Source organism: Rosa chinensis, chromosome 6 (genome assembly GCF_002994745.2).
Source record: "Rosa chinensis cultivar Old Blush chromosome 6, RchiOBHm-V2, whole genome shotgun sequence".
In the NCBI taxonomy this organism is placed as follows: Eukaryota; Viridiplantae; Streptophyta; class Magnoliopsida; order Rosales; family Rosaceae; genus Rosa; species Rosa chinensis.
The window spans coordinates 5,831,401-5,845,152 of record NC_037093.1 but is presented as its reverse complement, the minus strand read 5'-3'; the positions used below and the strand labels follow the sequence as shown (position 1 = coordinate 5,845,152).

The 13,752-nt window shown below is 38.0% G+C and overlaps 2 protein-coding genes and 1 non-coding gene across 4 annotated transcripts in view; all 3 read left to right on the top strand.

Annotated features, from left to right (window-relative positions):
* LOC112168850 (disease resistance protein RUN1) overlaps positions 1–13,752 on the top strand; it is a 33,285-nt gene that overhangs the window by 5,834 nt on the left and 13,699 nt on the right. Inside the window, exons 1-4 of one of the 2 annotated variants that reach the window (XM_040508103.1) lie at positions 7,116–7,362; positions 7,651–8,146; positions 8,385–9,474; positions 9,582–9,860. In XM_040508103.1, the coding sequence (XP_040364037.1) occupies positions 7,671–8,146; positions 8,385–9,474; positions 9,582–9,860 (1,845 nt within the window). In that variant the 5' untranslated portion in view covers positions 7,116–7,362; positions 7,651–7,670. Of the gene's footprint in view, positions 1–7,115; positions 7,363–7,650; positions 8,147–8,384; positions 9,475–9,581; positions 9,861–13,752 lie in introns of those variants that run through there. The other variant, XM_040508102.1, reaches the window with a different exon arrangement.
* LOC112170666 (eukaryotic translation initiation factor 2D) lies at positions 5–2,583 on the top strand. The gene is made up of 5 exons (XM_024307998.2): positions 5–327; positions 611–1,004; positions 1,112–1,220; positions 2,178–2,313; positions 2,402–2,583. Exons 1-5 carry the CDS (start codon positions 165–167, stop codon positions 2,581–2,583), a joined length of 984 nt encoding a protein of 327 aa, XP_024163766.1. The 5' UTR covers positions 5–164.
* On the top strand, positions 12,330–13,126 carry LOC112170664. The gene is made up of 3 exons (XR_005801448.1): positions 12,330–12,448; positions 12,727–12,936; positions 13,028–13,126. It is a non-coding gene; the product is annotated as an uncharacterized LOC112170664 (transcript).

The following is a 13,752-nucleotide window of genomic DNA, read 5'->3' as shown; positions in this document are numbered from 1 at the left end:
AAATCCCTGACTCTGTTAATAAAAGCAGAAGAGTCATCCAACTCAGGATAAGCATAGAAAGGATGAATGGCGTTCGGAAACACCACCAGCTCTGCTTTTAATAACTCAGGATAAGCATATATGTTCCTTCAATCCCTCGTAGTACCTCTTCTGCCAATCCTGCAATGGATCAAATCCCCCAACAACCACAATCGTCGCCGGAAAATCCACCCCCGAAATATCCATCGCCTTCGGCCCGAACACATTCACCACCGGGTGGTCCCGATCCGACCCCTCCGGCAAAAAACGCCTTCCGCATCCATTCCGTCCGCTCTATGTTCACCAGCGGTACCTCTCTTACCACTTTTTCCTTCTGAATCATTATGCTTAATTGGTTATGGCCTTGCTTTTTTTTTGCATTTCCCCAGCTCCGAATGGTTTCACTCTGATTCTGGGTTTCATTCCAGGAAACCGTATATGTGTGATATTCATCTCTTGCAAAATTTCATGATCTTTAACTTGCGATTAGTTTGCTGCCAATTTAAGGTAGACCGGAGTTTACACTGTTACTTGGGAATATATTTTTTTTTCTTCAGGGAATCAGTTGAGGGCCCTTATGTGCCAAATGCAGGTTTCTTAGAAGATGCTGTTTTTGAGGATCCTACCTTGTCATCAGCTCAAATTTCTGATTCATATAATGGTGCAAATGATGGATCACATGATCAACTGAATGGCATTGATGATAAGGAAATGGGGCAACATGTTGATGTTGCTGATGTGCAGTCTGAACCAAGTTCTGCTTCAGTTGCACCGATTGATGTTAGGAATGAGATTGCTGAGGAAGTAACTGCAAATGTAGGTGATCTGAAGCTAACAGATGATGATTCTGCTAATCAGTCGACTGGGGAGGATCAACATCCTCTTTCTGCCGAGGGTGTGGACATGCTTTTGGAAAAATGCCTTTTGCAAGCATTGCATACAACTGTCAAAGACAAAGACCTTCCCATGCCCGGAAGCACTCTATGGTATGGTAAAGATATAATCTTTGTGAAACTTTGTATGATCTCTCTCTACCCTCCCTGTGCATATACTTCATTTATAAGAACTCATGATTTGTTTTGTGGTTCTGCAGGTCAAACTATGTTTTACCTTGTAGGCCTTCAGGCATCACACTAGACATCAAGAAATCATCACACAAGAAATTATCAAAGTGGTTACAAGCTAAATGTTCTACAGGATTGGTGCGTTATGCTTTCATTTTCCTCTTTCTCATAAGTGGCCACTTTGTCAGTTTTAACTTAGTCATTTTGGTGGTTAGCTATATTGGTATTTTTATAGTTTTGATTCTGAACACATTCTGCACATCCTTATGGTGTTGTCAGCGGTCAGCACCTTTATGCATGGTTTTGTTGCTCTGTATTCTTGACAATATTTGAAAATTTTATTTTTCTTTTATATTTCTACCAATTACTGATCAAGTTATAGTATAAATCTCTATTATATTCAGGGCTCATGGAGAATTGGGTTATAGTATTTGAGATGCAGACGCAAAATTGTTCAAATGATTTTGAGCATCAGGAAAGGCATTATTGGTTTTACCTCCAATTCTCCCTTTGTATATGTTTGTAAAAGTATTTTATGCCAGATTTCTATGAGCTGTCTGAAGTTGACACATACGAGTGAAAAAACAATAGAATCTTCTGTTCTAAATAACCAGTTGTATAGTCAATAACCTGTACCTAATTATTCAGCAGTATTTTTTCTTTTTGGTGATTCTTCATTGTATTTGATTGTCATAGTGTGTACGTGGTTTGTTTAAACTTTTAGACATGGGTAAACTTTGTCAGTTTAGTTTAATAATGATCCATACACAACTTCTGTTTAAACTTTCTTCAGTTTAGTGTATTTGGTAGTGGTAACTTGGGAAGACTTCCGAGTCTTGTTAATAATGATCTATACAATAGAAGACCACTGTTTAAACTTTCTTCAGTTTAGTGTATTTGGTAGTAGTAACTTGTGAAGACTTTTGAGTCTCTTTCATATCTCAGCTTAACTCTCTGATACATTCTAAAAGGGGGTGAGGTTTATAGCCATAGTAGAGAGTGACAGAGACTGGTTGAATTAAGCTTCCTGTGATTTAAATGCATATTGTCTTTGCTAGTGGTTTTCATAATGTTGGCACCCAAACATCTCTGCAGATTAGAGTGAAGGAAGATAAATATAAGAAGGAGTCTGTATTACTTTCTATTGACCGCAGCCATCCAGATTACTCATCTTTCAAGCCAGAGAAACAACAAGTTGAAGAAGCTGCATGTTCAAACTGGTGTTCCTGCTGTCAGTGAAAGTCGGTCAGTCAAAATCCTTGAAGTGGCTGAGATCTATAAACCAAGTGTACATGTAAATCCAGTATTCGCTTCTGTAGGTGCTGACACAGGTGAGCTCTACAGTGCTTCGGATGCCACTGACATTGTGTTTAAATATGTTGAAAAGGAAAACTTGGTTAAGCCGACAGATAAATCCATTGTGATTTTGGATGCGATATTGTGTGATGCACTGTTCAAGGGGGCCATAAAGAAAGGTTCAACGTTGATGCGGGAAGCGTGAACACAATAGTAAGAGACTCCGTCAAGCGTCGAAAGCCATATGAGATGAGCTAGAATCCACTAGCAATTACGGGCACAGCCGTAAGAAAGATAGAGAAACTTCTCTAATATTTGGGTTTTTATTGATAACTTGAATTCAAATTACAATTTAAGAGGTGCCTTATATATAGGGCACATAACATAAACCTAATTCAACTAGAAAACAAAAAGAATAATTTATTATAAACTAAAACTAGAAAACCTAATTAAACCTCATTAAATAAAAATCAGAAATAGAATCCTAGATACTAAAGAATATTACGCAAATATATAATTGGAATCCCAACCAAGATTTTGTTCGAGAATCCCGATATATCCAAAATAGTAATTTATGATTAATTCCATCATTAAGAAGCCTATTTGAATACCAATTTCCAATATTCAAATTATTCTTCTTAATGTGAAGACGCTTCTTTCTTTTCCCGATTCTTTGTTGAAATTGGCTAAAATCTCGTCCTACATCAGTCTCCTCCACTTGAAAAGAACTCGACCTCGAGTTCCTCTTGTATGCAGCTCGATCATTAGTAGGAATAAAACATGATAAGCCATCAACTTCAATATTCTCGAAATTAAAAGGAATCACCATGAATCCAATACCGTAGACAAGTTTAGAATAAGCATCTTGAAACTTGAACTCCTCCACTTGAAAAGGAATGGGCAATGACTTCTCCTTGGGTTGATCTTGAACACAATTAGGCATGCATGACATGGATATCGATGTGATGAACGAATCAGCTTCCTTATCCTTAATGAGTTTCTCTTCAATCTTCAAAGTTGCTTCTTCATGTTCCTTTTCACACACCTCAGGATGGTCATTCTTGATGTTCTTCCTTCTAGGCTTGATTTTAATTTTGTGTGACTCCCACCTAAATAAATATGTGTTGTCTTTGCAATAACCACCTTTGACGCTTTCATGCCATGGTCTTCCAAAAAGCACATTAGTGTCGTCCATGTCAATCACATGACAAGTAATCTCTTCTTTATAAAATTTTCCCATAGAGACAGGAACTTTACAAACCTCTGTTACTTGTGCATATTCATCCTCTCCAAATGGAATCCAGTATGGATCACTCAGCTTCACTGTTGGTAATTCAAAATAATCCACAACTTTGTTTGCTACAAAGTTCTCTCGTAGACCACTGTCAATTATTACAGAGCATACCTTGTCGTTGATGATACATGTAGTTCGAAAGTCGTCGTAATCCGGCGTTGTGAATATCCAACGTTCCATGTTTCTTCTTCTTTTTTTTTTTTTTTTCTCTTTTGGATTGATGAGGTTGTCCTAGGGCGAATCCTTTGGCATGTTCCTCTTCAATAAAACTTTCTTTGATAGATACTCTACGACCAGCGTCGTTGAGGTTGGCGGTAGTGAACTTCTCCCTTGGACCGTCGTCTGCTAAGGAGCGGGCGATACCCGCTCTGATACCAAATGATGCGGGAAGCGTGAACACAATAGTAAGAGACTCCGTCAAGCGTCGAAAGCCATATGAGATGAGCTAGAATCCACTAGCAATTACGGGCACAGCCGTAAGAAAGATAGAGAAACTTCTCTAATATTTGGGTTTTTATTGATAACTTGAATTAAAATTACAATTTAAGAGGTGCCTTATATATAGGGCACATAACATAAACCTAATTCAACTAGAAAACAAAAAGAATAATTTATTATAAACTAAAACTAGAAAACCTAATTAAACCTCATTAAATAAAAATCAGAAATAGAATCCTAGATACTAAAGAATATTACGCAAATATATAATTGGAATCCCAACCAAGATTTTGTTCGAGAATCCCGATATATCCAAAATAGTAATTTATGATTAATTCCATCATTAAGAAGCCTATTTGAATACCAATTTCCAATATTCAAATTATTCTTCTTAATGTGAAGACGCTTCTTTCTTTTCCCGATTCTTTGTTGAAATTGGCTAAAATCTCGTCCTACATCAAACGTACCCTACAGAAATTCATAAAAGAGACTTAGGAGCAGCGTTTGTGAACCGGATGCAAGCCCATCACATTGTGACAAGGGGAAATGACTCGGTTGTTCGTAAAGGTGGTTTGAAAACAGTCCAGATAATGACAGAAAGGTGGCAAGGTAATAAGAAAATGACCAAGTTATCAGGACTGGAAACATTTTTAGTGGATCCTGAAGCTTTGGCATCAGAGCTACAAAAGAAGTTCGCTTGTAGTACAACCGTGGCAGAACTACCAAGTGTGTGGCACAATTATGCACACTGAATTAGTTTTTATTGGAGAGTATCTTTTCTCTCTTGACTGGACTGTAGTATTTTATTAGACCCGTTAACATTTGTGAAAGTTTCAGTGTAGATTCTGCCTTTATTTATTAATTTTTTCAATGAGATATGGAAGTGATTATTTGTATATTTTTTGTTTATTTTATTTACTTATTTTTTAATATTGAATTATGGTTTACCTATATACTTGTATATATACACATATAACAACATTTTACCCATACTCTCTATATGCGCTTTAGTCGATTTGATTGTCTGGGGATAATATTTATCGTCACATTATGAGGATTCCTTCCGAGAGTTACTGATGATACACTTATGTTTTTCCTTTAGGTAAGAAGGGGCTGGAGGTTCTGGTTCAAGGTGGAGTGATTGAGAATCTGGCAAAACACTTGATTGAACAATGTGGGATCCCAAAGAGATATGTTGAGGTTCTTGACAAAACCAGGAGATGAGAGGTTGAGAAAGGTTAGTATATCTTCTTGATGGTAATGAATGAGAGGCAATCTGGGAAAAATTGTTCTTTAGCATGTGGAGAAATTGTTGCTTATCAATTCTAAGAACCTGTTTGGTTTATGTTTATGATTTTTGAAGAAGAAGAAAAAGGGAGACACAAGTTTTTTAGAAATATGAACAAAGTTAAAAATAAGAACAAAGTTAAAAATAAGAACAAAGTTCAAATGGTTTTTTGTTTTTAATTTTTATGTACTCTCATCCTCTTCCCCACCCCTTTTTCACTCATCTCCTTTTTTTCTGTAGTACGAAACAAAAATGTTATTAGTGGCTCCCTTAAAATTATTGGATTTGTATTGTCCAAAAAATAAAAAGTATTGGAACCTCTCTTTCCCCTTGTCCTTATTGTTTGGCTGGCATCTGTGGACTGCCAAAAATACCTGATATGCTCTTGCGTAGTTATATGTGGAATTTGTGGTTCAGTGACTTCAGTCTATTATTTCATCATAGTTTTGGTTCTTTCTTTTATTGTTGTAGGAGAAACTATGAATGTAACACAAGAAATTGCGCTCAAGTACTTTTATCTATGGGATTTTGCGCTCAAGTTCAGTCTATTATTTCATCGTAGTTTTGGTTCTTACTTTTATTGTTTTAGGAGAAGTTATGAATCTAACACAAGAAATTGCGCTCAAGTTCTTTTTTTCTTTCAGGTAATAATTAACAAGGTCATGGTTTGAATTGGAGAGATTGGCATCATTGATTAGCGTGGAGGAGTGAAGTGCATGTGCTTGATACATCCCCCCATAGATGTGTATAGAGAGGGCTTAATATCTTTTGTTGAACTTGATTTCTCAACTGGTGGGATTGGGAAAATGAAGAGAATGGAGGGTACCATGGAATACTTTATGCAACATTTTGTAGTTGTCTACTGAAGTATTGAGAGAGGAAAATATTGTAGTTGATGTTTTGTCTGGTAATGTTCTTATTTTTGTTTCTAAATGAGGTTTGAGGAGAAAATGTGTGAATGATAAGAGCAGGATTGGAGCAGAGAAGGATGATGAATAGGAGGCAAGGAGAACAAATATAAATGTATATGCAAGTCATAGAATTAAAATAAAAATTAATTGAAGGATGATCATTAGTTATGACAGAAGAAAAATATTAGAGAATGGAGAAAATCTGCTGAACCTTGCCCAGCTCATCCAGTTTGGAATCACCCATACTCCAAACTGGCTGCTCAGGCTAGTTCTCAGTTGAGCTTTAAAAGTTTTAAAGATGTTGCCTAATGTTTCCTCTTCCAAACATAGTAGCAGTTTATCTCGTTTGGCCTCCGCACTCCCACTACCGCTGCCATGGCTGATGGGCAGGGCCCATTTGCGTGTGGCCACTACCGCTTTATTTTCATGATATATAATGAGCATAAATCAATGGGCAATAACCCAAACTCTTTTGCAAAGGTTTTATTTTTCTAATCCGTGCAACAATTTCACATTCTCAACAGTCGGCAAGAGTAACAATGGCTCTTTGAAAGAACGTGAAGAGCGAGGAGCATGAGGGAATCCGCACTTATTTTCTCCCTTCTGTTGAAAGCAACTCCCACGAATACACCTTTTGACTGGAAAAGGAAGCACTTTAGTTCTTTTTATGTTCCTTTTGTCAAAAAGGAATCCGCACTGCGAAACCTAATGTGAGCGATTGACATGGGGTTCGAGCCTGCTTGCAACAGCAAAACAAATGCGGTGGGCCCCAACAAAACAAATGCGGTGGGCCCCAAAGTTGGATCGCATTGATTGACTGGTCAAGTCTGAAGACCGGAGTCTCCTCCTGCTAAAGTCTTTCACGATCTAGATCCATCCTCACCCATCTCTTTCTGCTAGTCTCTCTCTAATCTCACTAAATCTACACTCGTCGATCTCAGTCTCGCCCTTGCTTGCTTCTCCATCTTGTTACATTTTCTGTTCAAGTACTGCTGCTACGTGATTCCCATATTTGAACACTGAACCTCAACTTCAAATTGACCCCAATCTCAGGTTAAAGCTCCATTAATTTCTCCTTATCTACGTTGTTTTGCTATATATCTACTATTCGTTTCAGTATAATATTTCTGCGGCTCTGCTGATGATTTGTTGTAAAAGAGGCTTTAATGCGAATTGTTTATGAATTTCTATTCAAAATTAGTTGTGATCAAATTAATTTCCTACCAAAAAGCAAAGCAACTAATGTTTGTCGCTTCATATTCGATTCGTTTATTAGAATGAATGTTCATATATAGTGGACTTACAAAGCCATCCATCATTATTTCTGTTTTCTATGCACAGGACAGTAGGTTCAATTGGAAATGAGCACAGAGAGCTCTTCGCCTCCTCGGTGGAAATATGATGTCTTTTTGAGTTTTAGAGGCGAGGATACTCGAAAGGCTTTTACAGACCATCTATACACTGCATTGGATGATCAAGGAATCACAGTTTTCAGGGATGATCCTGAACTTGAAAAAGGGGAAGCTATTACTCCAGCACTTTTCGCTGCAATTAAAGAATCAAGATTTGCTCTCATTGTTCTCTCACAAAATTATGCATCGTCGACATGGTGCTTGGAGGAACTTGTGAAAATTCTTGAATGCATGAAAGCAAGAGGAACTGTGCTGCCAATTTTCTATGATGTTGATCCCTCTGATGTACGAAAGCAAACAGGGACTTTTAGACAAGACTTCGCTAATCATGAAGAAAGATTTAGGGGTGACGAAGAGAAAGTGCGAAGGTGGAGATATGCTTTAAAGGAAGTGGCAAGTTTCTCAGGGTGGAATTCAAAGGAATGGTATACATATACTCTTTTCTTTTTGTCTCTTTTTATTGCTTTAATATACATATAGTTAATTTTTGCGCTCTTCATTAGGTTATCACAAATAATATAGGCAGATAATTAATTAAGCTTATGAGGCTTTTTAAATGTCATTACAAGAATATAAAAGAAATCAAGTCCAACACAGAGAGATCTTCATAAACTAAATCTTCATATCAATAACCTGATGTGTTTTGTCTATTCTGTGTTGTAGGTATGAATCAAAGCTCATTAGAGATATTGTTGAAGTTATATGGAAAAAACTGCAACCTACATCATTCAGTTTTGCAGAAAATCTAGTTGGAATTTACTCAAGACTGCAGCCAGTCAATTTGCTTTTAGGTGTAGGGGTGGATGACGTCCGTTTCATTGGTATATGGGGAATGGGCGGGATTGGTAAGACAACTATGGTAAGAGCGGTGTATGAGAGAATCTCTGGAGAATTTGAATTTAGTTTCCTTCTTACCGATGTTAGAGACTCCGTTGAAAAAAGTGGTTTACATAATCTACAAAAGCAACTTCTCTCTGGGATTTGGACAAAAAAGGCTGACATTTCAGACCTTCATGAAGGAGCCACCATAATAAGGAGGTTGTTAAGTCACAAAAAGGTTCTTCTCATTCTTGATGATGTGACCCATTCAAGCCATTTGAAATATTTGGCAGGAAATCAAAATTGGTTTGGTTCAGGGAGTAGAGTTCTCATCACAACTAGAAATGAGCATTTATTGATCGAACATGGAGTGGAGAGAAGATTGAAGGTTGAGGAATTTAATGATGAGGATTCTCTTCAGCTTTTCAGCTGGAAAGCATTCAAAAGAGGTTACCCTGAAGAAGATTTTCTTGATTTGTCTAAATCTGTCATAAATTATGCCAAAGGTCTCCCTTTAGCTCTTGAAGTACTAGGCTCTTTTTTGCATGGAAGAGATCTAAGTGAATGGAACAGTGCATTGACAAAACTAGGAAGAGTGTGTAACTTGGAAATTTTTGACATACTTAAAACAAGTTATGATGGTCTAGATGATGAGGAGAAGAAAATATTCCTAGACATTTCATGCTTCTTTTGTGGAGAGGACAAAGATAGAGTAACAGAAGTACTGATCAGTTGTGATGTTTCTGCGATTATTGGAATAAAAGTCCTTATTGAAAGATCTCTCTTGACTGATTCATATGGAAGACTATGGATGCACGATTTGCTTCAAGAAATGGGTCGGGAAATTGTCCGCCGGGAATCTACTAATGAGCCAGGCAGGCGCAGTAGGTTATGGCTTTCTGATGACGTCGAACATGTCTTGACCAAAAATACTGTAAGAGATTTAGTATAAGGCAATTTTAGTTATATTTGCTAATAAAAAGGTAGTCTAATATTCTCAATTTCTTAGCCCTAATATTTTATATTGGTGATGTTTAATAGGGAACAGAAGCAATAGAAGGCATTGTTCTGGACTCAACTGAGCTTGGAGTAAAGGTGAGGGTGAATGCTAAATCCTTTTCGATGATGAACAGACTGAGATACCTTGTCCTTAAGAATGGCAACCTACCGAATGGGCTTGAATGTCTTCCTAATAGTTTACGGATTCTTAAGTGGACCGGGTATCCCTCGAAATCTCTCCCATCGCATTTCAACCCTGAGAAGCTACTAGAACTTAACATGTGCCATAGTTGCATTGAACATTTTCCGTTGGAAATAGAGGTATCAAGTACTTACATAATATTCACTACTTACAGGAGAAATTGTTTGAATATAAAAGCTAATTTTCTTATGCTTTTACTTGACAGCCTTTATACAATCTGAAAACCGTTAAACTCAGAAATTCTTTGAATCTTGTCCACACCCCAAACTTTAAAGGTATGCCACATCTTGAGGTTCTGTTTCTAGAAGGTTGTACAAGACTGTATGAGGTTGATCCAGGAATTGAAGTGCTTGACGAACTTACAATGCTGAACTTAAAAGACTGCAAGAATCTCGTGCATTTTGCAAGCAGTGTACGTGGCTTAAAATCTCTCAAAGTTCTTAATCTTTCTGGTTGCTCAAAGCTTAAAAAACTTCCGGATGACATGGGTCATTTAGAAAGTTTGGAGGAGCTTCATGTGAATGGCACCGACATAAGAGAACTACCTTCCTCTATTGGAATGCTTGAAAGACCTCCTCTGCTGAAAATGGAAGACTGCAAAGATCTCGTGTGTCTTCCAATTAGTGTAGGTGGCTTAAAATCTCTCAAAGTTGTTAATCTTTCTGGTTGCTCAAAGCTTGGCAAATTGCCAGAGGAGTTGGGCCATATAGCGTGTTTGGAAGAGGTTGATGCGAGTGGAACTTCTATACGAGAACTACCTTGCTCAATTGGCATGCTTGAAGGACTTGTTTCTATGTCCTTGAGAGTTTGCAAAAATCTTGTGTGTCTTCCAAGCAGTGTCGATGGCTTAAAATCTCTCAAAGATCTCAATCTTTCTGGTTGCTCAAAGCTTGACAAATTGCCAAATGAGTTGGGTTTTGTTGCCTGTTTGGAGAAGCTTGATGTGAGTGGAAGTGGCATAAGAGAACTACCTTGCTCTATTGGCATGCTTGAAGGACTTGTTTCTATGTCCTTGAGAGATTGCAAACATCTTGTGTGTCTTCCAAGCAGTGTAGGTGGCTTAAAATCTCTCAAAGATCTCAATCTTTCTGGTTGCACAAAGCTTGATAAATTGCCAAATGATTTGGGTCTTGTTTCCTGTTTGGAGAAGCTTGATGTGAGTGGAAGTGGCATAAGAGAACTGCCTTCCTCTATTGGTCTTTTGAAAAACCTCAAAGAAATATCTCTTGGTGGATGTAAAGGACAGTCACCTAAGTCATGGAATATGATCTTCTACCCCTTTCAGTTATTGCAAAAAAGAAGTCACATTACGGCAGGATTTTCGTTGGCTTGTTTATCTAGTTTGCATTCATTAACCAAACTAGATCTAAGTGACTGCAATCTTTCTGAAGAAGCAATCCCCAGTGATTTTGGATGCTTGTTCTTGTTGAAAGATTTAGATTTGAGCAAAAATCAATTTGTTAGACTACCCGAGAGCATTGGCCAACTCTCTAGTCTTGAACGTCTTTGCTTGAATTCGTGTCGCAAGCTTCAGACATTATCAGAGCTTCCATTTCATGTATGGGTACACGCTAACAACTGCATTTCATTAAATACATTGGCCAATCAAAGAGGAGAATTCAATTCGGTGCTGGAAGGAAGATTTATCAACTGTTTTAAAATGGTGGAGAATGAAAGCTGTAAGAGTATAGCACTTTCATTGCTAACAAGCTACCTGAAGTTTCAACATTGTGGTTCTTTACATGGACCTGAACCTGAAGCATATTCTAAAGTTGCTAGATTTGACTTTGTTGCTCCTGGAAATGAAATTCCAGAGTGGTACAATCACCGAAGTGTGGGGTCTTCGATAACTGTAGAGCTGCATCCAGGTTGCTTTAGGAATAATTGGATGGGATTCGCAACCTGTGTTGTTTTTAGACTCCTCAAACCACTCCCCCCTTTGGTTGAGTTGTCCATTAGTTGCGGATTGACGGCCGATGGACAAGTCTTTCGTATGTGTGGTGGTATACTGTTTGGGGAAGAGTGGGGTCAACCTGTCTTGGATCACATTTGGTTCTTCTATGTTAGCTGTAATAGGCAAGATATCTACCGTCAGCTTGAATTCTCATTTAAACCCCACTTCTACGGGGAGGGAGGAATGGATGAGGAAATTGTGCAACTGAAGAAGTGTGGGGTCCGTGTGGTATATGAGGAAGATGTGGAGGAGCTTTGGCAAACATTATTGAAGCAGAGGAACCTCAAGCGAGGCCTTCAACTCTATGATGATGATGGAGCATCTAGTAGTACTGCAACTGGTGCTAGTCTGGAAGAAGAAGAAGAACCTCATCCAAAAAGATTTAAACGACTCAAGCTTGACGGTGCAGGACCTAGTGACCAGAAACATGGTTAATGCATTTTTTGTATGTGAAAATTTCTTCTTGTCTTCGAATGTACACATGCATGTTGATGCACTTCTTATTTTTCATTTGGTTAATTATGCCTACCGGTATGATTGATCCTTTGCTCCATGAAGCAGCAATATTGAGTTAGTCCCAAATTGTGAGTGTCTCTCTTATTTATTTATTTTAGTTACTCACTACTGGAATTAATCTCTAGTTGGAGATAAAGGTTTCAAAGTATCAAAATCGAGTCCTTGTATATGGCATTGAGGGAGGCTTTCCTGTGTTTTTTGATATTGACGGGCGTGGCAAAGAAATTTTTCCCACAGGTATCATGTCCTTGTTTCCATCTCGTCCTTATTTGTTCTTGCATGTCTTGCATGCTTTTTTTCCTTCTTTCTTTCCCTTTTTTCTAGTATGTGGTCTGCCACACTTTACTAGTTAGTTATTTTCAAGGAAGTTGGTCTTAGCTTGACCGTAAAGAGGTCAATATAAGATAGGCATTAATCTCACTTCCTGCTTTGGGTCAATGAAAATATGAAAAAGCTCTGCTAGCATATCTGCAGGTTATTTACATCTTTGTTTGGTTGATTGTCTTCCGTTTCAGTTTATGCCCTCTGGAAGGTCCCTGATCTCTTGCCTTCTTTCATGCTGAAAGGGGGCGAGGTTTCTCGATATGTTATTGGAGGGGCAGATTTGATGTTTCCCGGTATCAGCATACCTGCTGAAGGTTTACCATCGTTTATAGCTGGGGAAGCATGGGCGGTTAAAGTTCCAGGAAATCCAGCTCCCATTGCTGTAAGCTTCTGTGCAAATAGTATATGCTATGTTTTGAGACAACCGTTGGTTCATCTATTTATGTAACTAAAGTTAGGTCATAATCTTCTTACTGGTCAATAACTTTACAGGTGGGAACTACTACTATGAGTTGCACTGAAGCATTAAAAGCTGGATTGCGTGGAAAAGCCTTAAAAATTGCTCACTATTATGGTGACTTACTTTGGCAAGTATCTGTGGGAATTGACATAGAGATATGAATTATATGATTCTGTTGGTTAACATTGTTGTGGAATATTTTTTTTTTTTCTTCAGGGAATCAGTTGAGGGCCCTTATGTGCCAAATGCAGGTTTCTTAGAAGATGCTGTTTTTGAGGATCCCACCTTGTCATCAGCTCAAATATAATTTTAATGATTGAAGAAATCTTACTATATTGTTAGATATGTTGTAGAGAAACTGAAATTGAGAGGAATTTGCTATGTATTCTCATTGATAATAGTGGCCTCTTTATATAGAGGATTACAATGCATAGAATCTCAATCATACAAGGAAAGTAATTGTACATTGAATAGGAATCTAGATCCTTCTAATTTAACCCTATTACCACTAGGTGAAGTAATCTAGAGTTTGGGCCAAACACAAATTAGGGTTTTACTTGAACACTCCCCCTTGTGTTGCCCAAACGTGGTGCTTCTCTTGTTGCCTCATTAAAAACCTTGCCGGGTAACAAAAAACCCAGTAGGACAAAAATAACCTCGGTCGAAGGGGGAAAAGAGCACAACACACCCTTCACATTTTGAGACGAACATGTAGACATCTCCCCCTGATGTCTGTGCCTCCCCCTGATGACTACGA

Coding starts and splice junctions, on each gene's coding strand:
- LOC112170666 (XM_024307998.2), top strand. CDS start 165: ATGGATCAAATCCCCCAACAACCACAATCGTCGCCGGAAAATCCACCC. Junction 328..610: donor CCGCTCTATGTTCACCAGCG/GTACCTCTCTTA, acceptor TGCCAAATGCAG/GTTTCTTAGAAGATGCTGTT. Junction 2,314..2,401: donor TTCAAACTGGTGTTCCTGCT/GTCAGTGAAAGT, acceptor TCGCTTCTGTAG/GTGCTGACACAGGTGAGCTC.